This window comes from Entelurus aequoreus, linkage group LG27 (genome assembly GCF_033978785.1).
Source record: "Entelurus aequoreus isolate RoL-2023_Sb linkage group LG27, RoL_Eaeq_v1.1, whole genome shotgun sequence".
Taxonomy (NCBI): domain Eukaryota; kingdom Metazoa; phylum Chordata; class Actinopteri; order Syngnathiformes; family Syngnathidae; genus Entelurus; species Entelurus aequoreus.
This window is the reverse complement of record NC_084757.1, coordinates 15119132-15145274: the sequence shown is the minus strand read 5'-3', so window position 1 is coordinate 15145274 and position 26143 is coordinate 15119132. Positions and strand designations below refer to the sequence as shown.

Here is a 26143-nt window from a genome sequence, read left to right as displayed (position 1 = left end):
TTAAGTGATGAAAGTAAAAAAAATAATAATAATAATAAAAATGTATCACTTTATGAGTGGGGCACCTTTTGGATCCCAAATATATTTAGTGGTGTTTTATTTATCTTTTCACAGTGATGACTCAAAAATATTAAATAATTAAAATCAATGGTGTCCGGCATTATTTATATTTTAGGGCTCTAATTACTAAATACTGCATATTTCAGTTTTACTATAAAAAAACAAAGTTGTTTTTTACAGAAAAGCCATAAAACATTTTTTTTTTAAAGTTGATATAGAGATTTACTGTAAGCGTTAAATAAAAAATAATAATACAAATTTGACTTATTTTTAACATTTTAATAACTGAGACCCTTTTATGGTCCCCGGGACCCCTAAAGGTAAAATAAATACAAAAAATCCATATACTTTGTTATGGTTTGAAATGAAAAATATCAAAATGGCCCCCACATGCTTTAATTTTTCCGTTTGCGGCCCTCAGTGGAAAAAGTTTGGACACCCTTGTCCTAGATGGAGCCCACCCACCACCAGTGGTATACATACTACAGTTTGCTGAGAACTGGCTTAGCAAATCTTGACCCCTATCTGATCAGTTGCAAGAAAAAGTTTGTAAGCCGTTAGGGATTACTTGGATTCCTGCATGATTTAGCCATAAAACGTGTTCTGAGCCTAATCAAAGTCACAACAATGGACAAACACAGTCTGCTTGAACTATTACTGCACACAAAAATATGTTTTCATTTTATATTGAAAACAACATGTAAACGTTCACAGTGCAGGGTGGAAAATGTCTGTCAACCCTTGGATTTAATAACTGGTTGACCCTCCTTTTGGCAGCAATAACCTCAACCAAACGTTTCTTGTACTTGCAGATCAGACCTGCACAACGGTCAGGAGGAATTTTGGACCATTCTTCTTTACAAAAGTGTTTCATTCTTGGGGTGTCTGGTGAGAATCACTCTCTTGAGGTCTTGGCACAGCATCTCAATTGGATTGAGGTCAGGACTCTGACTAGGCCACTCCAGAAGGTGTATTTTCTTCTGTTTAAGCCATTCTGATGGTGACTTATTTTTATGCTTTGGGTCATTGCATCACCCATCCTCTCTTGAGTTTCGGTTGGCGGACATATGGTCCTCAGTTTTCCCAAATGGGAATACATTTTTCCATCGATGACAGCAATCCGTCCAGGCCCTGAAACACCAAAAGTGGTTTCGTCCGCGGTGTCCTCCCAAGAACTCCATTCCTGCTTAATGTTTTCCTTATTTTCGACATGTTAACAAAAATCTTGGCATGTGCCAGAGATTGTTGGCAAGGCAAGGCAAGGCAACTTTATTCGTATAGCGCTTTTCATACACAAAGCAGATTCAAAGTGCTTCACAGACAACAAAGTGAAATGAAAGAAAATAAAAGCAAAATTAAAATGCAGACAATAAAAATAAAAACAGTGCAGACGTTAAAATTTAAAAGATTAAAAGATTTAGCTGAAAGCTAAGGTGAACATAAAAGTCTTCAGTCTAGTTTTAAAAGTAGTCAGAGTTGGGGAAAGTCTGACATCTTCAGGAAGTTTATTCCAGCTATTTGTTGCATAGTGACTGAATGATGCGCTCCCTTGATGTGAGTTTACTCTGGGAACCGCTAACAGATTGGTCTCAGAAGATCTTAGTGATCTAGAGGGCTTATATAGGGGGAGCATATCAGTAATATACATCGGACCTAGACCATGTAGTGATTTATATGTGAGCAGGAGGATTTTGAAATCAATTCTCTGATGTACAGGGAGCCAATGTAAGGGTTTAAGAATTGGTGTAATGTGCTCACATTTTTTGGTCTTTGTTAGAACTCTAGCAGCAGCGTTCTGAACAAGCTGTAGCTGCCTGACAGTTTTTTTGGGAAGACCTGCAAGGAGACCATTACAATAGTCTAGCCTACTGGTAATAAAGGCATGTACAAGTTTTGAGCTGACATGAGCCCTCTAAGTCTTTTTACATTTTTGAGGTGATAGTAGGCCGATTTTGTTACTGATTTGATGTGACTGTCGAAATGTAAATCAGAATCTAAAATAACCCCAAGATTTCTGGCTTTATTTGAGGTTTTCAGGGACAGTGATTGAAGGTGTTGGACGACTTTAAACCTTTCTTTTTTAGCACCAAAAACAATTATCTCAGTTTTATCTTCATTTAGTTGTAGGAAATTTTGGCACATCCAGTGTTTGACTTGCTCAATGCACTGGCACAGAAGATCTATGGGGCGATAGTCATTTGGTGATAGCGCTACATAGATTTGGGTGTCATCGGCATAGCAATGATGGTCAATGTTATTATTTTGCATGATTTGTCCTAGTGGGAGCATATAGATGTTAAATAAAGTCGGCCCCAAGATTGAACCTTGGGGGACTCCACACGTTGGTTGGTTCTGATACAAAGTCACCAATGGAAACAAAATAGTTCCTATCTTGTAGATATGACTTGAACCAGCTTAAAACTGTGCCTGAGATCCCCACCCAGTTTTCCAACCTGTCCAAAAGTATTGAGTGGTCGACAGTGTCAAATGCAGCACTGAGGTCCAAAAGCATTAATTGTTGTAAATCTTTAGTTGACACTCCAGATTATTTTTCACCTCGTTGAGCAATCTGCGCCGTGCTCTTGCGGTCATCTTTATAGGATGACCCCACCTAGGGAGAGGAGCAACAGTGCGGAGCTTTCTCCATACAACTTCCGCCACAAAGACAGACACATCAGGGCTTTTAGTTATACTTTTATAACCATTTCTAGCTTCATGTAAGTCAAAACTATTGCGTGCTTTTATAAGGCAGTGCAGCTTTAAAGACCTACTGAAATTTTTTTTTTTTATTTAAACGGGGATAGCAGATCCATTCTATGTGTCATACTTGATCATTTCGCGATATTGCCATATTTTTGCTGAAAGGATTTAGTATAGAACGACGATAAAGTTCGCAACTTTTAGTCTAAGTTCTTTAAAAGTCCAATATTTTAGTATTTTTCGACAATTTTGAAAAAGTCTCAGCAGTCCTAGCGAATGTTTCCCATCTGGCAACACTGTCCACGCCTGTCACCGACAGAGTGTGGGGCTCCAAGAAGCTCACTTTTATCCTCTCCAATCCAATCCACTTTATTTGTATAGCACATTTAAACAACAAAAATGTTTCCAAAGTGCTGCACAACAATATTAAAAACAATATTCAAATATTATCCTTAGCTCCACCAATGACTGAATAAAAACAAAAATATAAAAACAATATAAAAACAATATAAAAATAAATATGATTAAAAACGATTTTAAAGTGTAAAACCAATTAAAACAAAAAATATAAATCAAAATTTAAAAACAGAGGACCACACAACTCAGGTAGTGTTAAAAGCCAGAGAATAAAAGTGGGTCTTAAAGGCCTACTGAAATTTTTTATTTTTATTTAAACGGGGATAGCAGATCCATTCTATGTGTCATACTTGATCATTTCGCGATATTGCCATATTTTTGCTGAAAGGATTTAGTATAGAAAGACGATAAAGTTCGCAACTTTTAGTCTCTGATAAAAAAAAAGCCTTTCCCCTACCGTGACGTAGTCAGTTGTTCACCTCCTCATATTTTCCTATTGTTTTCAACGCAGCTAGAGCGATTCGGACCGAGAAAGCGACGATTACCCCATTAATTTGAGCGAGGATGAAAGATTCGTGGATGAGGAACGTTAGAGTGACAGACTAGAATGCAGTGAAAGACATATCTTTTTTCGCTCTGACCGTAACTTAGGTACAAGGGCTCATTGGATTCCACACTCTCTCCTTTTTCTATTGTGGATCACGGATTTGTATTTTAAACCACCTCGGATACTATAACCTCTTGAAAATGAGAGTCGAGAACGCGAAATGGACATTCACAGTGACTTTTATCTCCACGACAATACATCGGTGAAGCACTTTAGCTACGGAGCTAACGTGATAGCATCGTGCTTAACTGCATATAGAAACAGACGAAATAAGCCCCTGACTGGAAGGATAGACAGAAGATCAACAATACTACCAAACTCTGGACCTGTAACCACACGGTTAATGCTGTACCGCCTGGCGAAGCTTAGCAATGCTGTTGCTAACGACGCCATTGAAGCTAACTTAGCTACGGGACCTCGATAGAGCTATGCTAAAAACATTAGCTCTCCACTTACGCCAGCTGTCATCTGCTCATCACGACCCGTGCTCACCTGCGTTCCAGCGATCGACGGCGCGACGAAGGACTTCACCCGATCATCGATACGGTCGGTGGCCCGGAGACGGAGGAAGTCAAGGTGAGGTGCTATCCAACTCAAAGTCCTCCTGGTTGTGTTGCTGTAGCCAGCCGCTAATACACCAATCCCACCTACAGCTTTCTTCTTTGCAGTCTCCATTGTTCATTAAACAAATTACAAAAGATTCACCAACACAGATGTCCAGAATACTGCGGAATTTTGCGATGAAAACCGAGCTTTTTGTTTTGGATACAATGGTGTCCGAATACTTCCGTTTCAACGATTGACGTCACGCGCATACGTCATCATACATAGACGTTTTCAACCGGAAGTTTTGCGGGAAATTTAAAATTGCACTTTATAAGTTAACCCGGCCGTATTGGCATGTGTTGCAATGTTAAGATTTCATCATTGATATATAAACTATCAGACTGCGTGGTCGGTAGTAGTGGCTTTCAGTAGGCCTTTAAATTACCAGTAGAGTGGGAAAAAGTTGCCTCTATACTAAAGCTATTATCATATATCTGATGTATGACACCAAAATACTTCCAAAGTTTACGAATAAATACAAAACCCAAAACCAGTGAAGTTGGCACGTTTTGTAAATCGTAACTAAAAACAGAATGCAATGATTTGCAAATCCTTTTCAACTTATATTCAATTGAATAGACTGCACAGACAAGATACTTAACGTTAAAACTGGTAAACATTGTTATTTTTTCCAAATATTAGCTCATTTGGAATTTGATGCCTGCATCATGTTTCAAAAAAGCTGGCACAAGTGGCAAAAAAGACTGAAAAAGTTGAGGAATGCTCATCGAACACTTATTTGGAACATCCCACAGGTTGGGAACAGGTGGGTGCCATGATTGGGTAAAAAGGCCGCTTCCATGAAATGCTCAGTCATTCACAAACAAGGATGGGGCGACGGTCACCACTTTGTGAACAAATGCGTGAGCAAATTGTAGTACAGTTTAAGAACATTTCTCAACCAGCTATTGCAAGGAATTTAGGGATTTCGCCATCTACGGTCCGTAATATCATCAAAAGGTTCAGAGAATCTGGAGAAATCACTGCACGTAAGCGGCAAGGCCTGTGACGTTTGATCCCTCAGGCGGTACTGCATCAAAAACCAGCATCAGTTTGTAAAGGATATCACCACATGGGCTCAGGAACACTTCAGAAAACCACTGTTCGTAACTACAGTTCATCGCTACATCTGTAAGTGCAAGTTAAAACTCTCCTATGCAAAGCGAAAGCCATTTATCAACACCCGGCTTTGCTGGGCTCATCTAAGATGGACTGATGCAAAGTGGAAAAGTGATCTGTGGTCTGACGAGTCCACATTTCAAATTGTTTTTGGAAACTGTGGACGTCGTGTCCTCCGGACCAAAGAGGAAAAGAACCAACAAAAGCCAGCATGTGTGATGGTATGGGGGTGTATTAGTGCCCAAGACATGGGTAACTTACACATCTGTGAAGGCGCCATTAATGCTGAAAGGTACATACAGTTTTTGGAGCAACATATGTTGCCATCCAAGCAACATTATCATGGACGCCCCTGCTTATTTCACCAAGACAATACCAAGCCATATTCTGCAGGTGTTACAACAGCGTGGCTTCGTAGTAAAAGAGTGCGGGTACTAGACTGGCCTGCCTGTAGTCCAGACCTGTCTCCCATCGAAAATGTGTGGCGCATTATGAAGCCTAAAATACCACAACGGAGACCCCCGGACTGTTGAACAACTTAAGCTGTACATCAAGCAAGATTTGGAAAGAATTCCACCTAAAAAGCTTCAAAAATTGGTCTCCTCAGTTCCCAAACGTTTACTGAGAGTTGTTAAAAGGAAAGGCCATGTAACACAGTGGTAAAAGTGCCCCTGACCCAACTTTTTTGCAATGCAATGCTGCCATTAAATTCTAAGTTAATGATTATTTGCAAAAAAAAAAATACAAACAATTCTCAGTTCGAACATTAAATATCTTGTCTTTGCAGTATATTCAATTGAATATTTGTTGAAAAGGATTAGCAAATCATTGTATTCTGTTTTTATTTACGATTTACACAATGTGACAACTTCACTGGTTTTGGGGTTTGTAAAAAAGGAAAAAGCATCAGCAACAGCTCTGAAGTTGATGTATAGATATTTATATGTTGAAAGTTTAAAGAAATTACAAATAATATGTGACTTATGTTTGCTACTTTAACCGTTGGGGAGCCCCTAAATGTGGTGAATGTCTGAAAAGTAAGACATATATATATATATATATATATATATATATATATATATATATATATATATATATATATATATATACATAATTTGTTCCTACTTTTAAACGCTTAAATCTCTAGATCAGATCTATCCATCGATAAAGCATTTGTAGTTGGATTTTGTTGTTTTTTTTTAAATATATTTTATGCCCTTTTTGTCAAGGAAGACCCAGTTTGCTCTCATGGCAAAAACACAAGCAACATCTATGCACGCACGCACAATATTTTTATAACCGCATCCACACAACTCTTAGGTAACTTCCAACTCCGTTGTTCTGTACTGTATAAATTGTTGGCAGATTTAAAGCAACAATGCGTCTAATATGAATATATGGTACTTTAGGGTACTATGGCGGCATCTAGTGGTTGAGGAGTCAAATTACATCACTAATAGGCTTTGCACCTATTTCAAAAGGAAAGGCTTGGATTCATTTGGTTTTCATGGAAAAAACATAGTGAGATAACAGCTTTACAGTACATCAAAAAAGGCCATTATAAAAGGGAGTCAATGGGGGAATAAGTGGTCACCAGGAACTCTAATGTCAATAGTTTGTGCAACAAATAACTTACTTTTAATAATAAATAAATGATAAATGGGTTGTACTTGTATAGCGCTTTTCTACCTTCAAGGTACTCAAAGCGCTTTGACAGTATTTCCACATTCTTTGTGCCCATTTTTCATCCCGCTAACTTTAAAAAAAATGAACATTCTGTTGCATGATGTTATCTTTAAAGGCAATAAAAAAAGACCCACAAAGGTGCCAGATCTTCCCAAGGGTTAATGACTGAGACTGTTTTGGATCCCTGGGACCTTTAACAATTGAGGACCGCCCTAAAGGTTACATTATATTTTGCATTGGTCTTGAAAGTGTAAAAATATCAAAATGGACCCTGCATTATTTTATTTTTCAACTGTGTGGCCCTGGGTGGAAAAAATTGTGTAGACACTAACAGCCCTTTCTAATATTTTTGTTCAATGCAAAATATATATTTGGTGTTTGTACCTCCAAAAGTGAGTGTTTTTATTATATTTTGCATTGGTCTTGAAAGAGCCATATTGGACCAAAAATACCAACAAAAAAAAATCTGTCTGGAGCCGCAAAAAATATAATGCCTTATATAAGTGTTGTAATGAAGACAACACATGATGTAAGTGTCTACATTAGCTAATAGCCTACTATCAAAATGACTATGTGTCGCAGGCTGATGCAAATCTTCGTTGACAGAAATGTTGAAATGTAATATTTATTCTACACATTTTTACAACATTGGAAAACATGACTAAAACGGAGGCTTTTCAGAGAGTGTGATAACTCCTGGAAATTACTGGCTTAGAATGGCCAGTAAGTGTGTTCAAGTTGAAGGAAACGTAAACTACAAAATAAAATGACCTAGCATAAATAGCATGTTAGCATCGATTAGCTTGCAGTCATGCAGTGACCAAATATGTCCGATTAGCGCTCCACACAAGTCAATAACATCAACAAAGCTCACCTTTGTGCATTCACGCACAGCATAAAACGTTTGATGGACAAATAAAGACAAAGCAGGAGTGGCATAAAACACGTCTTTCTGTGGCAGCATCAAGGAAAGTTGTACATGTAAACAAACTACGGTGCGTTCAAGGACTTCCGAAATTAGGACAAAAGGAGCGCGCCGGATACTCATCAGTGAAGCATGTTTAATGTAAACAGTGGGATTTCCTAACAATTAGGAAGGTTTGTGTCATGTTTGTCCTCCTACAGAAACCATATTAAAACAACAACAAAAAAAATTCCTCATCTTTTTCAAGTTTCATACATTTTTTTCCAAAAATGTATGAAACTCCGCCACTAGGGTGGTGCTAAAGCACCGCGCGTTGCTCCCCTTTGAGTATTCACGCACAGCATAAAACATTTGATGGACAAATAGAGACAAAGAAGGAGTGGCATAAAACACGTCTTTCTGTGGCACCATCAAGGAAAGTTGTACATGTAAACCAGGGGTGTCCAAAGTGCGGCCCGGGGGCCATTTGCGGCCCGCAGGTATTTTTTTAACGGACCCACGGCACATTCTAAAAATACGAAAAGTGTTATAAAAGAGTAAACAGGTGAAATATAACAAGAAAATGTTGCATTATTTACTCTAATAGCACAAAACTGCCATGCAGGCAGTTTCTTTCTTTAAAAAATAATAATGAATCAAAATCAATGTCATTATGAATTATTGACCTATTCAAGGCTCCATTTACTTCACATTAAATATTCCACTTTGAGATATTTTGGAGGGAAAATGTTGCATATTTTTTGGTTGCCATTTAAAAAACTAAGTTTTTTAAAGAACGGCTTAAAACGAACAAACAAAAAACATAAACAACAATAAAACTTATAATTGACGGATAGATCTGAAGTTGATCTTGAGACTATTGTGGTAAAAGTTAAAAAAAATGTTGGATTTATTTACCCTTTTGGATCCCCAATCATTTTAGTGGGCCTTTTTTTTTATTTTTTAAGTGTCATTGTTAAAAAAAATATTAATTAAAATCAATGTTGTTATGAGTTATTGACCTTTTTAAGGCTCCAATTATTATATAATCTAAAATATTCCACTTTAAAATTTTATTGGGGGAAAATGTTGCATGTTTTGTGTTTTTTTCCATTAAAAAAAACACGGTTTTCCTTGACAAAAATGGCATACAACTTAAATCTTTAAAAACGTTATATTGACAGACAGACCTAATGTTGATCTAGAGATTTAAACCTTGAAGAAGAATAATATTAATAATAATACTAAATAATGACACTTTTTTTTTTTTTTTTTTTTACCAAAACCCTTTGGGGTCCCCGGGATCAAGCCTGAGTGGAGGCCTAAATGTATATTTTTTATACATATATTGTATTGGTTTTTAAAATGAAAAATATCAAAATGGCCCCCGCTTGCTTTGATTTTTCAGTGTGCGGCCCTCAGTGGAAAAAGTTTGGACACCCCTGATGTAAACAAACTACGGTGCGTTCAAGGACTTCCGAAATTAGGTCAAAAGGGTGCGCGCCGGTGGGGTTTTCTAACAATTAGGAAGGTTTGTGTCATGTTGGTCCTTCTACAGAAACCATATTAAAACAAAAACAAAAAATGTTTCCTCATCTTTTTCCGTTTTTATACATTTTTGAAAAAGCTCCAGGGAGCCTCTAGGGCGGCGCTAAAGAGCCGCGCGTTGCCGACCCCCGGCCTAAAGGTTCCCTATGTTATGCCCGGCGGTGGCTTTGTATTCCACTATCCATGCACATGAAGTATTCCTAATGCCTAAAAGAAAAACAAACTATAAAAACAAACAATCTGCCTTTTGAGATCAAAATCAAGATATCTAAGAAGAGGTGTGGATTGTAGAGCTGCAGGTGTGCCTGGAAAGGCCCTAAGTGTAAGTTACATGCCCACCAGGTGACACAAACATCCATCATGGATGTTGAGTTCAGGCCGCTGAGTGACGGACAGACGCGTTCCGCCCACTTCCTGCCGCAAACACCACCGAGGATCACTGACTGTTCTGGTCGGTTGTGGAGAGTCAAAGATGTTGACGACTTCAGGGTGTCAAGTTGTGTGATGGATGTGGTCTCCGCGATCCGCCTCACTGATCCGCCTCTGCCCATTCAAAGAACTGATATCAGGAACTGCTCAGAAAACAAAAACAAAAGTCCAAGTATGGAAACTTTTAAAGGATCTAAGGAGAGGTCAGCAATATTTCACTGTCTGCTAATGACTGATAGGATCAGTGTGTCATTTTAACGTGAAATTAATTCAGCATGATAAAAGTTAGTGGTAAATTCCATGTCTGATTCTTTGAAATCGAAAAGACTTCTTTTTAAATTCATTCTTGTTTCTGATTATTGTTTTTATATTGATATTATCTTGATTTAGTATGTCATATTTTATTCATTATGGTACTTTTTCGTCACTTAGACTATTGTTTGTCTTTGGTACACTGATGTGTATATTGTAGGCCATTGGTTCTTTGTTTAATTTTTGCAAAAAATATATATTTTTATATTGCTCTTTTTTATCTTTGGTATGAACATTATTATGTAAACTCCAAGTTATTGTTTTTTTTTTGTTTTTTGTTGTTGCAATTTTTGCATTACAAAATGTTATTATTGATCATGTTGTACTGCATTGTAATCTTTTGTTTTGTGATTGTGTGGTGTTTTCTGCCTGGACCCCTGCGGTGTAGACTAATGGGGATCCTTAATAAACTAAACTAATTGCGCAATTTTTTTTTACATTTTCTTTTAAATCATGATTATGGTCACACTGAAATGAAAAATGTTTGCTCGGTCAAAAAAACTGAAGAAATTCCAGAATAATCCAAAACAATAACATCAATAACAATAGTAATGACTATAATTAAAACATTTCAATAAAAGTTAACATCTTGACTTTTATAATAATTATTATTATTATTTGAAGAAGTAATTTCACAATATTATTTCAAGAAAATATTTTAGTTTTTTTTGCTGTTTTTGTGTTGAATTAGAAGACTTAACAAATGGTAATCTATCGCCGACTGTTACGAGGGGTGTCAGGAAAAGTTCCAGGACTGTCGACCGCGTTCATCGTCTAAAAAGTGAGAAGAGGCGAGAGTTGTGGCAGGACACGACAGTTCCTTGCTGTGCCAGCTAAGGATGAGTACTTTTCATAATTAAACACATTTCAGATACCCTGGAATCAAGACGCTTTTTCTGTACTTTTGTGCATGTTCGTTTATAAATTAATGTTAGTTTGTTCAATATTAACATCTATTTTTATGTAATGTTTATCAGTGAACTGATTTTTAAGTATTATATAGGAGACTTCCATCCATCCATTTTCTACCGCTTATTCCCTTCGGGGTCGCGGGGGGCGCTGGAGCCTATCTCAGCTACAATCGGGCGGAAGGCGGGGTACACCCTGGACAAGTCGCCACCTCATCGCAGGGCTATATAGGAGACTTTGCATTTACAATTCCAATACATTAGATAGGCCACAGTGTGTTGCATAATCATTAAGCTGAGCCTAGTTTTTTGTTGCGCCCTACAAAGTGTTTATACTTTAAAGGCCTACTGAAATGAAATTGTTTTATTTAAACGGGGATAGCAGATCCATTCTATGTGTCATACTTGATCATTTCGCGATATTGCCATATTTTTGCTGAAAGGATTTAGTAGAGAACAACGACGATAAAGTTCGCAACTTTTGGTCGCTGATAAAAAAAAAGCCTTGCCTAAACCGGAAGTAGCGTGACGTCACAGGAGGAAGAGCTGCTCACATTTCCCCATTGTTTACACCAGCAGCGAGAGAGATTCGGACCGAGAAAGCGACGATTACCCCATTAATTTGAGCGAGGATGAAAGATTTGTGGATGAGGAACGTGAGAGTGAAGGACTAGCGTGCAGTGCAGGACGTATCTTTTTTCGCGCTGACCGTAACTTAGGTACAAGCTGGCTCATTGGATTCCACACTTTCTCCTTTTTCTATTGTGGATCACGGATTTGTATTTTAAACCACCTCGGATACTATATCCTCTTGAAAATGAGAGTCGAGAACGCGAAATGGACATTCACAGTGACTTTTATCTCCACGACAATACATCGGCAAAACACTTTAGCTACGGAGCTAGCGTGATAACATCGGGCTCAAATGCAGATAGACACAAAATAAATAAACCCCTGACTGGAAGGATAGACAGAAGATCAACAATACTATTAAACCATGGACATGTAAATACACGGTTAATGCTTTCCAGGCTGTCAAAGCTTAACAATGCTGTTGCTAACTACGCCATTGAAGCTAACTTAGCAACGGGACCTCACAGAGCTATGCTAAAAACATTAGCTCTCCACCTACGCCAGCCAGCCCTCATCTGCTCATCAACACCCGTGCTCACCTGCGTTCCAGCGATCGACGGAGCGAAAAAGGACTTCACCCGATCACCGATGCGGTCGGCGGCCAGTAGACGGAGGAAGTCAAGGTGAGATCGGCGGCTAGCGCGTCTGCTATCCATCTCTGTCCTCCTGGTTGTGTTGCTGTAGTCCGCCGCTAATACACCGATCGCACCTACAGCTTTCTTCTTTGCAGTCTCCATTGTTCATTAAACAAATTGCAAAAGATTCACCAACACAGATGTCCAGAATACTGTGGAATTTTGGGATGAAAACAGAGCTTTTTTGTATTGGATCCAATGGGGTCCGAATACTTCCGTTCTCTCCGTGACGTCACGCGCATACGTCATCATATCTAGACGTTTTCAACAGGAAGTGTCGCGGGAAATTTAAAATTGCACTTTATAAGTTAACCCGGCCGTATTGGCATGTGTTGCAATGTTAAGATTTCATCATTGATATATAAACTATCAGACTGCGTGGTCGGTAGTAGTGGGTTTCAGTAGGCCTTTAAGTATTGTACTTATTGCACACCAGATGTTTGTTTGTATCGTACATCATAGTTGTAGTTTTTAATTCGGAGGTGTAAAATCGCTGATGCTAATCAGTAGCATGTTTATGGAAAACCCAATGTAAATTAGCATCGAGCTAATGCATTTTGAAAAACAGAGCCTTGCTTTTGAGTGTTTTCTATCAGGCGTGCTTTTTTTTTTGCTGACATGGAAAATTGTAACCGCTCTGAGTGCTGCTTGAGCGCTTGTTTCCTCACCAAATGTTTGAGCCGAACAACAACAAAGGTATCTAAATATGCCACAGTTTGATTTTACATGAATCCTTGCGGAATTTGGTCGTTAATTAGGAAAGTATGGAATTCGCTCTCCATCCCTAGTGTTGTTGTGACCTCTTCCTTAAACTTGGTCTCTATTGGTTTATATTTTATAAACAAGAACGGGGAAAAAAATAACGTTTTCATTTTTCATTGAGGTGAAAAGTTTTTGCAGGATCACGGGGCTCCAGCAGGACGTCCAACTTTTCCTCCCCGCTCAAGTCATCGGCACCCCGGACCCTGTTCTGGAAGCCTTTTGGGAAACGGAGATAAAGCAAACAAATCCAATCAACTGCGTTGTTGTTGGATTCATCGCCAGCTGGGGGGAAAGAGTTCCACGCACACACACACACACACACACACACACACACACACACACACACACACACACACACACACACACACACACACACACACACACACACACACACACATTCTTGTATTTCTTACCTTCTTGAGACCTCCGAAAAATGCCTACCTCTTTAGGACCACCCTTTCTAGATGTTAAAGGTTTGTATTTACAACATTATTAATATATACATACTATGAAAATATAAAAAAGCTTGTTGTGAAAAATGAGTTGGAATTTCACAAGAAAAAGGTCACAATTTCACAAGAAAAACTTAGAATTTTGGCAGTATTATAATAAAAGTCGTCATTTTACTCAAACGCAAGTCCACATTTTACAAGAAAAACTGAACATTTGTGGATTATTATGATAAAAGTTGGAATTTTACTCAATAACAGTCGCAATTTTACAAGAAATAGCTTAAAATGTTGACAATTTTATGAAAAGAGTCGTAATTTTACTCGACAAGTCACAATTTTAGAAGAAAACTTTTAAATTTTGGCAATGTTATAATAGTAATCTGAATTTTATTTGGCAACATTATGACAAAAGTCATCATTTTACTCAAATGTCACTATTTTACAAGAACAACGAAAAAATTGAAATATTGTGATAAAAGTCAGAATTTTATATGACAAATGTCACCATTTTGCATTAAAAAGCAATAATTTTACATAAAGGTTTAATTTTACGAGAAAATATTGCAATATTACAGAGACAGAAAGAATACAAGAAATTGTTCCCAATTTTATAAGAAAAAAAGTCGACACATTGTGAGAAAAAGACTGCTTTTAGTTCATTGATTTTTTTTTTTTCAATTTGTTTTAATCTTCATTATTTACTTCAAGTTATTACAGTATGTCTCTATATACATATTTATTTAATTTGTTTCATTAATTTTGACCAAAGGGGGCGCATTTCAATTTCTTACACACACTTGTTATTTCATATGTTGACCAGAGGGGGAGCACTTGTAAAACCGACACACATAGATTTCACCAGCATGGGTGCAAATGAGACATTCTCTATTAGATGCATTGGTTTTCCGTATTGGGACCATGATTTATGTCCTAACTTGTTCACACCTCCTCATATGGAAGCTACTTTTCCTTCTTGATGTCTCAAGAAGTGTAGAAATACAAGAACACACACATTCTTGTATTTGTTACCTTCTTGGGACCTCCGAAAAATGCCTACCTCTTTAGGACCACCCTTTCTAGATAAAGATGTGTATTTACAACATTAATAATATATACATACTATGCCAATATAAAAAAGGTTGTTGTGAAAAATTAGTTGGAATTTCACAAGAAAAAGGTCACAATTTCACAAAAAAAAATTTGAATTTTGGCAGTATTATACTAAAAGTCGTCATTTTACTCAACGCAAGTCAAAATGTTACAAGTAAAACGGAACATTTGTGCAATGTTATGATAAAAGTTGGAATTTTACTCAATAACAGTCGCAATTTTACAAGAAAAATCTTAAAATGTTGACAATTTTATGAAAAGAGTCGTGATTTTACTTGACAAAAGTCACCATTTTAGAAGAAAACTTTTAAATGTTGGCAATATTATAACAATAATCGGAATTTTACTTGGCTACATTATAACAAAAGTCATAATTTTAGTCAAAAAAATCACTATTTTACCAGAACAACGAAAAAACTGGCAATGCTGTGATAAAAGTCAGAATTTTAGGACAAATGTCACCATTTCGCAATAAAACGTAATAATTTTACATAAAAAAGTAATTGTACGAGAAAATATTACAATATTACAGAGAGAATATGAGAAATTGTTCCCAATTTTATAAGAAAAAAAGTTGAAACATTGTGAGAAAAAGACTGCTTTTTGATATATATTTTTTGTTGTTGTTGTAATTTTCATTATTTACTTCAAATTATTACAGTATGTCTCTATATACATATGCATTTTATCTTTTTAATTAATTTTGACCAAAGGGGGCGCATTTCAACTTCTTACACACTTGTTATTTTATATGTTGACCAGAGGGGGAGCACTTGTAAATAGATTTCACCAGCAGGGGGTGCAAATGAGACATTCTCTATTAGATGCAATGGTTTTCCGTATTGGGACCATGATTTATGTCCTAACTTGTTCACACCTCCTCATATGGAAGCTACTTTTCCTTCTTGATGTCTCAAGAACGGTTAACATACAAAAACACACACACACAATCTTGCATTTCTAACCTTCTTGAGACCTCCCTTTCTGGATAAATAAAGATTTGTATGTACAACATTGATAACATATACATACTATGCAAATATAAAAAAGCTTGTTGTGAAAAATGAGTTGGAATTTCACAAGAAAAAGAACACAATTTCACAAGAAAAACGTAGAATTTTGGCGGTATTATAATAAAAGTCGTCATTTTACTGAAAGCAATACAAATTTTACAAGAAAAACGGAACATTTGTGCAATACTATGATAAAAGTTGGAATTTCACTCTAACGGTCACAATTTTACAAGAAAAAGCTTAAAATGTTGACAATTTTATGAAAAGAGTCGTGATTTTACTCGACAATTTGTTTTAATCTTCATTATTTACTTCAAGTTATTACAGTATGTCTCTATATACATATTTATTTAATTTGTTTCATTAATTTTGACCAAAGGGGGCGCATTTCAATTTCTTACACACACTTGTTATTTCATATGTTGACCAGAGGGGGAGCACTTGTAAAACCGACACACATAGATTTCACCAGCATGGGTGCAAATGAGACATTCTCTATTAGATGCATTGGTTTTCCGTATTGGGACCATGATTTATGTCCTAACTTGTTCACACCTCCTCATATGGAAGCTACTTTTCCTTCTTGATGTCTCAAGAAGTGTAGAAATACAAGAACACACACATTCTTGTATTTGTTACCTTCTTGGGACCTCCGAAAAATGCCTACCTCTTTAGGACCACCCTTTCTAGATAAAGATGTGTATTTACAACATTAATAATATATACATACTATGCCAATATAAAAAAGGTTGTTGTGAAAAATTAGTTGGAATTTCACAAGAAAAAGGTCACAATTTCACAAAAAAAAATTTGAATTTTGGCAGTATTATACTAAAAGTCGTCATTTTACTCAACGCAAGTCAAAATGTTACAAGTAAAACGGAACATTTGTGCAATGTTATGATAAAAGTTGGAATTTTACTCAATAACAGTCGCAATTTTACAAGAAAAATCTTAAAATGTTGACAATTTTATGAAAAGAGTCGTGATTTTACTTGACAAAAGTCACCATTTTAGAAGAAAACTTTTAAATGTTGGCAATATTATAACAATAATCGGAATTTTACTTGGCTACATTATAACAAAAGTCATAATTTTAGTCAAAAAAATCACTATTTTACCAGAACAACGAAAAAACTGGCAATGCTGTGATAAAAGTCAGAATTTTAGGACAAATGTCACCATTTCGCAATAAAACGTAATAATTTTACATAAAAAAGTAATTGTACGAGAAAATATTACAATATTACAGAGAGAATATGAGAAATTGTTCCCAATTTTATAAGAAAAAAAGTTGAAACATTGTGAGAAAAAGACTGCTTTTTGATATATATTTTTTGTTGTTGTTGTAATTTTCATTATTTACTTCAAATTATTACAGTATGTCTCTATATACATATGCATTTTATCTTTTTAATTAATTTTGACCAAAGGGGGCGCATTTCAACTTCTTACACACTTGTTATTTTATATGTTGACCAGAGGGGGAGCACTTGTAAATAGATTTCACCAGCAGGGGGTGCAAATGAGACATTCTCTATTAGATGCAATGGTTTTCCGTATTGGGACCATGATTTATGTCCTAACTTGTTCACACCTCCTCATATGGAAGCTACTTTTCCTTCTTGATGTCTCAAGAACGGTTAACATACAAAAACACACACACACAATCTTGCATTTCTAACCTTCTTGAGACCTCCCTTTCTGGATAAATAAAGATTTGTATGTACAACATTGATAACATATACATACTATGCAAATATAAAAAAGCTTGTTGTGAAAAATGAGTTGGAATTTCACAAGAAAAAGAACACAATTTCACAAGAAAAACGTAGAATTTTGGCGGTATTATAATAAAAGTCGTCATTTTACTGAAAGCAATACAAATTTTACAAGAAAAACGGAACATTTGTGCAATACTATGATAAAAGTTGGAATTTCACTCTAACGGTCACAATTTTACAAGAAAAAGCTTAAAATGTTGACAATTTTATGAAAAGAGTCGTGATTTTACTCGACAATAGTCACAATTTTAGAAGAAAACTTTTAAATGTTGCCAAAATCATAACAATAATTGGAATTTTACTTGGCAATATTATGACAAAAGTCATCATTTTAGTCCAAAAAATCACTATTTTACCAGAACAACGAAAAAACTGGCAATATTGGGATAAAAGTCAGAATTTTAGGACAAATGTCACCATTTCGCAATAAAACATAATAATTTTACATAAAAAAGTAATTTTACGAGAAAATATTACAATATTACAGAAAGAATATGAGAAATTGTTCCCAATTTTATAAGAAAAAAAGTCAAAACATTGTGAGAAAAAGACTGCTTTTAGTTCATTGATATTTTATTTTTTATTTTTTTGTAATTGCTTTTTAATCTTCATTATTTACTTCAAATTATTACAGTATGTCTCTATATACATATGCATTTTATTTTTTTAATTAATTTTGACCAAAGGGGGCGCATTTCAATTTCTTACACACACTTGTTATTTTATATGTTGACCAGAGGGGGAGCACTTGTAAATAGATTTCACCAGCAGGGGTTGCAAATGAGACATTCTCTATTAGATGCAATGGTTTTCCGTATTGGGACCATGATTTATGTCCTAACTTGTTCACACCTCCTCATATGGAAGCTACTTTTCCTTGTTGATGTCTCAAGAACGGTTAAAATACAAACACATACACACACACACACACACACACACACACACACACACACACACACCCACACATTCTTGTATGTCTTACCTTCTTGAGACCTCTGAAAAATGCCTATCTCTTTAGGACCACTATTTCTAGATAAATAAAGATGTGTATTTACAACATTGATAATATATACATACTATGCAAATATAAAAAAGCTTGCTGTGAAAAATGAGTTGGAATTTCACAAGAAATAGGTCACAATTTCACACAAAAAATGTAGAATTTTGGCAGTATTATAATAAAAGTTGTCATTTTACTCAACGCAAGTCAAAATTTTACAAGAAAAACGGAACATTTGTTCAATATTATGATAAAAGTTGGAATTTTACTCAACAGTCGCAATTTTACAACAAAAAGCTTAAAATGTTGACAATTTTATGAAAAGTTGTGATTTTACTCAACAGAAGTCACAATTTTAGAAGAAAACTTTTAAATGTTGGCAATATTATAACAATAATAATCAGAATTTTTCTTGGCAACATTATGAAAAAAGTCATAATTTTACTCAAAAAATGTCACTGTTTTACAAGAACAACGAAAAAGTTGGCAATATTGTGATACAAGTCAGAATTTTATATGACGAATGTCACCATTTCGCATTAAAAAGTAATAATTTTACATAGGAAAGTAATAATTTTACGAGAAATCATTGCAATATTACAGAAACAGAAAGAATACGAGAAATTGTTCCCAATTTTATAAAAAAAGAAGTCAACACATTGTGAGAAAGACTGCTTTTAGTTCCTTTTTTTTTTACGTTTGTTTAATTGGTTTTTAATCTTCATTATTTACTTCAAGTTATTACAGTATGTCTCTATATACATATATTTTTTTATTATTATTAATTTGGGCCAACGGGGGCGCATTTCAACTTCTTACACACACTTGTTATTTCATATGTTGGCCAGAGGGGGAGCACTTTTAAAACCGGACACACAGTCAATTTGATAAATCCCTCCTTTTTGGGACCACCCTGATCTTGATAGATTTCACCACCAGGGGTGCTAATGAGACATTCTCTATTAGATGCAATGGTTTTCCGTATTGGGACCATGATTTCGGTCCTAACTTGTTCACACCTCCTCATATGGAAGCTACTTTTCCTTGTTGATGTCTCAAGAAGGGTAGAAATACAAGAACACACACACACACACACACACTTGTTGGCGCAATGATAGCAGAAGAAAATATGAAAATAACCTCCATACCGCATGAAGTCCTCCAGCGGTGATAGACACAGGCAGGTTTTTCTGGTTTTTGTGAGCTGACAGTAGGAGGCAGGTGGAGAGAGGCATGCCTCGATCTGACGGCTTAATAAGACCTCTGTCAACTGGAGGTGTTGTCTGTGTGTGCATATGTCAGCAATGTGATCCGGCAGCTGAGTGAAAAGAGCACAGGTGGGGGGGTTTTCTCTCTTTTTCCAGTGCATGACAAGACAAAACTCTGTATGTTTTAGCAGGAAAAATCCCTTTCCTCAATCTATTTGATGGGACAATGGGCTGTCACTGGGAGGGGCTCGGACCCCCTGACACTTGACCTTTACACCTTGGTAACACACCTGAGCCTTTTTGCAGCCCTTGGCAAGGTCTAGTGAGTATCCCTGCAGGGGCAATATTTTGAAAAGTACTTTAAAAAAATATATAAACAATGGAAAATAATGTGAAGTAATCCATTCCAGGGTCAAACCTCTAGACCAGGGGTGTCAAACTCATTTTAGTATAACTCACATGGAGAAAAATCTACTCCCAATTGGGGTAAAATCGCGGCACGATAACTTAAAAATAAAGACAACTTCAGGTTGTTTTCTTTGTTTAAAAATAGAACAGGCACATTCTGAAAATGTACAAATCATAATGTTGTTGGGGTTTTTTTTCACACTTGCATGTTGCGGTTAATAATTTCTTTGTCGTTATTTATATTTTCTGAATAAATGATGTGATAATGTTCATCAGTCAATTCACTGGTGTTCATTTTCAATCCATCAAGATAAAACAATTATATCAAAATAAAATGACAGGATGTTATTTATGTAGTTCAAAGAACTCCGGCTTATTAGTGATTCCCAGAGCCCCAAAAAAGTCTGCGGGCTATAGAGCGTTTTCTATTCGGGCTCCAATACTATGGAATGCCCTCCCGGTAAAAGTTAGAGATGCTACCTCAGTAGAAGCATTTAAGTCTCATCTTAAAACTCATTTGTATACTCTAGCCTTTAAATAGACTCCCTTTTTAGACCAGTTGATCTGCCGTTTCTTTTCTTTTCTTTTCTACTCTGCTCCGGGGTGGACCGCTAGCCTGTCCATCAGATGGGGACATCTCTACGCTGCTGACCCGTCTCCGCTCGGGATGGTTCCCGCTGGCCCCACCATGGACTGGACTTTCGCTGATGTGTTGGACTTTCACAATATTATGTCAGACCCACTCGACACCGAGGATGTCGTTGTGGCTTGTACAGCCCTTTGAGACACTTGTGATTTAGGGCTATATAAATAAACATTGATTGATTGATTGATTGATAGTTTGATCATTTTCCACGACTGGTGCACTAACATCATGTGTTTATTTTGTACATATGTAGCATCATCTCCAAAGATACAAATAATTGCTATTGTGACATCCAGTGGACACATTTAGAACAGTAGTTTCTTTCATTCAAAAATGTCAGGTCAATTTTTATACTTAGCAAAGTCATCCCGCGGGCCGGATAAAACCTGTTCGCGGGCCTGACGCGGCCCTCGGGCCGTACGTTTGACACCCCTGCTCTAGACATCAGAAACCCTACAGGTAATTATTAAGGCCCAAGCATTAAATGATGGCAGTGCAAAGGCCCTTTTTCTCCTTTTTTTTGTGCAATTGTTGCAGCCTAAAATGCATGAATTTTTTCAGAAAACATTTTTAAGGCCTATTTGTTTTCAGTAACTTTGAATCAACGTGTGATCTTATGAATTTGTCATCAGGGTTTTAAGTGTGCTTTGTAACCTCAACAAGCACAGGATTTCAACAACCACTGGAAAACAAATACCTCATTGATGTAGTGTTGTCCCGATACCAATATTTTGTTACCGGTACTGGTACCAAAATGTATTTCGATAATTTCCGGTACTTTTCTAAATAAAGGGAACCACAAAAAATTGCATCACATGCTTTATTTTAACCAAAAATCTAAGGGTACATTAAACATATGTTTGTTACTGCAAGTTTGTCCTTAAATAAAATAGTGAACATAGTAGACAACTTGTCTTTTAGTAGTAAGTAAACAAACAAAGGCTCCTAATTTAGCTGCTGACATATGCAGTAACATATTGTGTCATTTATCATTCTATTATTTTGTCAACATTATTAAGGACAAGTGGTAAAAAATTGATTATTAATCTACTTGTTCATTTACTGTTAATATCTGCTTACTTTCTCTTTTAACATGTTCTATCTACACTTCTGTTAAAATGTAATAATCACTTATTCTTCTGTTTGATACTTTACATTAGTTTTGGATGATACCACAAATTTGGGTATCAATCCGATACCAAGTAGTTACAGGATCATACATTGGTCATATTCAAAGTCCTCATGTGTCCAGGGACATATTTCCTGACTTTATAAACATAATATACTTTTTTTTTTTTTTTTAAACGAAAGAAGATGTGATGCCTTTTTAGAGGCGGTATAGTACCGAATATGATTCATTAGTATCGTGGTACTATTCTAATACGGTATACCGTACAACCCTGTTTTACTCGTTTGATGCCGCACAGATTTAAAAGCTTATTGTCAAATGTCTGTACTGTTTGAATTCTGTTGCAGACATTATTTACGTCCACATTTAAACGTTTATGTTCCAACACATTCACCCCTGCACGTTAGGAGCATTTGTGAACTGTTGAGAGCGATATAAATTTGGTTGGTAAATGAGAGACGATGAAAGAATATCGTCACGCTCCAACATCTAACATGTAACTGCTGCCTCTTTGCTAGTTTAAGCATTGTAAATTGAATAATTAAATGATAAATTAATACATAAATACATGTTAACCAGGACGTTAAGACGCCGGTGTGTTGCTAAATGTTTTCTGTACTACATTACCCAGAAGGCTTAGCGCTGTAGACAGACACGGGAAGTAAGTCTGAGTAAAACTGAGTAATGAAGAGGTTTTTTTTATTGTTACATGTTTTTGTTCCAAAACATAAGTGGTTATTAGACTGTAGATGTGCACCTTTAAGGGCCACTCAAAGGCAAATTCACACAAATTCCTGAAGGGACTGCTACGTTTATTGTTAATATTCGGTGTGTTTTCCTCCTTAACACGCATAAAACCTTGTTAGGCTGATGCATTCACTGCACATCGTTTTTTACAGACTCTTGGGATAGGAAGTAGTAGTAGTAATAAGTTGCACACACACACTCATACACACACAAAATGGCATTATGAAGCAAGCTCACGCAATCTTTATTTTGTAAGCAAATCAATTCAATCTATTTTCTTAGTTTAACCACAGCACCATCTGCTGGATATAGTGTGATACTGCAACTTGCGCCTTTTGCCGAACTGCTGTATATTAGCGTGTTACTACCATCTAGCGGCAGTTACAGGCACTGCATGAGACAACTTCCCTCATAACTATCTCATCGACACTGACATACATTTACCAAAATATGATAGATAACAATAGATTATTGTGTTAATATTTTTTTTAATCAAAGTGTGTTTTTGTGTGCGCGTCTACACATCCAAGTAATTAGTAATGTACTGCATGCAGTTGCATCTTGTAGACAGCACAGGGCGCTGTTCCTGTGCCGCCCCAATGAAGGAGGTAGAGTATCAATAACATTATTATTGGAAATTACAGGTTTGAATTGAGATATTTGTGTGTGGAGTAATAATTGTGTACGAGAATCAGGGTCACAAATGTTTTTTTATCGTAATCTCACAACTTAATTCTCATAATGTAATTATTTATGTCAGGGGCGTCACCAGCTTTTAAGGACAGGGGGGGCTTAGCAAGTCATCCTATAATAATAATACAACAGCTATTAATGTAACAATATAATGAAACAAATATATTTAATGTTTTTTCCATTATTTTAACAATAGGCTAATGTATATTACTTTATATAAATTCTACAAGAAACACAAAACTTAAAAACTAAATTATTTACAATTGCAGACACAAGGTTTCATGCAGCTTCACTCATTGTAAAGGAAGACGGAAGTCCACGCAGGAGAAAAATGACTACAAAGATGGTGTATTTAGAGCGGGAATGTAACTTTTTGTCAAACACAGACCAGGTATAAAGTGGAGCTAATACATTTTACTACAAGCAGTGATGAATACTTTCTTGAAAACATTTGTCCATTTTGCATCCGTTCACTTTCTTGTTCTGCAATCTGCAGTGCTGTGTGCTAATGTGCTTCGTACACCTGCAGGACCGCAAGCAAGGTCGCAGAGAAAATGCGGACTGGATTTTGAGTGATGTGGGCATTTTCTATATGAACAAGTGGAATGGATTGGATACCGACGCACTAAAGGGGCTCTCTACCTTACGCTATGAAGTGAGGGGAAACTGAGTGAATAATGACAGGTTATATGATTATTTATTTAAACTCATATTCGGGCCACTTTATAATAAATAAGTCTGCATGTATTTGTAAAATAAAAAAATAAAAATATATAACACCAAATTATTTAGGGGGGCTTTATTGACAGCTCAGTAAGTGAGTGCAGTGTGTGATTAGCTTAAAAGAGATGTAGTGTGACTATGTGTAAGTATTATCTGAGCGTGGTCACCAGAGGGCGTTGAGTGTGCGTGTTGAGAACGAGGCGGAAGTCCAAAAGGGGACAACACAGGCTCGGACGTCAGAGGGCAGGTGGATGGTCGAGGACAGGAGCGAGGCGTTGTGGTCAGTGGGCAGGCGTGAGGTCGAAGTCCAGGAAGAAAAGAGGTAATCCAAAGGGGGTCCAGGTAGACGAGACACAGCTCGAGGATGAGGAAGGACGACGGGAAGCTGGAGGACGACACGAGAGACTGTGAACACAACGTGAAGGGAACACCGGGAGAGAGAATGCTGAAGACGTGTTGGCTTACTGTTCTGGGTACGAGAAGCTACGTTCTGGCACCGGATCTTAAGACACGCTGCGGCTTATGAAGGCTGGTCGCTCATCACGGGCAGGTGTGTTGATTGCAGAGAGGGAACGCCCGTAGGAGACCAAGAGGACCAACTTAGAAAATCCCCAAGACCCCAATGGTCCTAACCTTCTGAAGACTTGTTTTGAGGATACACACTAAATACCTATTCTTGAGGATGAAGAACCACCTACTGAAATCAGCTACAGCTTTGTGAAGGACATACTGGATGCACACGAAGAGTCAAAACACAACCCAGCAACCAAAACTATAAATCAGAGCAACTTGTTGAAGGTTTGGAGGCCAAGGTAGAAGATGAGATGTCTGAGGAAGATGCGCAAGCTCATCCAGCTGATGGAGGACCATCAGGTTTTCTGGGATGAGACCAAAAGAGAACCTACAATTGAGTTATGTGAATGGGGAGCTTGTAGTGGACCAAGACCATGAGGACACGAATCAAATACATGTCGACCTTGTAGTTGACCAAACCCCACATACATGTTGACCAAAACTGACAAAAAATCCATATACATACATAAATGTTGACCAAAACCATGAGGACACAAAATACATATTGACCAAAACCATGAGGACACAAAATACATACATGTTGACCAAAACCATGACACAAAATATATACATGTTGACCAAAACCATGACACAAAATACATACATACTGACCTTGTAGTTGACCAAAACCATGACAAATTAAATACATGTTGACCTTGAAGTTGACCTGACCCCAAATAAAACCATGAGGACACAAAATACATAATGTTGACCTTGTAGTTGACCAAAACCATGAGGACACAAACTACATACACGTTGACCAAAACCATGAGGACACAAAATACATACACGTTGACCAAAACCATGACACAATATACATACATACTGACCTTGTAGTTGACCAAAACCATGAGGACAAATTAAAATACATGTTGACCTGACCCTAAATAAAACCACGAGGACACAAAATACATAATGTTGACCTTGTAGTTGACCAAAACCATGCGGACAAATTAAAATACATGTTGACCTTGAAGTTGACCTGACCCCAAATAGAACCATGAGGACACAAAAATACATAATGTTGACCTTGTAGTTGACCACAACCATGAGGACACAAAATACATACACGTTGACCTTGTAGTTGACCAAAACCATGAGGACACAAAATACATACATGTTGACCTTGTAGGTGACTAAAACCATGAGGACACAAAATACATACATGTTGACCAAAACCATGACAAAATACATAATGACCTTGTAGTTGACCAAAACCATGACACAAAATACATACATGTTGACCTTGTAGTTGACCAAAACCATGACAAATTAAATACATGTTGACCTTGAAGTTGACCTGACCCCAAATAAAACCATGAGGACACAAAATACATAATGTTGACCTTGTAGTTGACCAAAACCATGAGGACACAAACTACATACACGTT

At 36.6% G+C, this 26143-nt stretch overlaps 1 protein-coding gene across 1 annotated transcript in view; it reads left to right on the top strand.

Moving 5' to 3' along the window:
• LOC133644099 (uncharacterized) overlaps nucleotides 1-10274 on the top strand; it is a 52653-nt gene extending 42379 nt beyond the window's left edge. Inside the window, exons 4-5 of the mRNA XM_062038421.1 lie at nucleotides 873-948; nucleotides 9930-10274. Of these exons, the coding sequence (XP_061894405.1) occupies nucleotides 873-948; nucleotides 9930-10274 (421 nt within the window). The remainder of the gene's footprint in view (nucleotides 1-872; nucleotides 949-9929) is intronic.
• Nucleotides 10275-26143: the final 15869 nt, after the last annotated feature.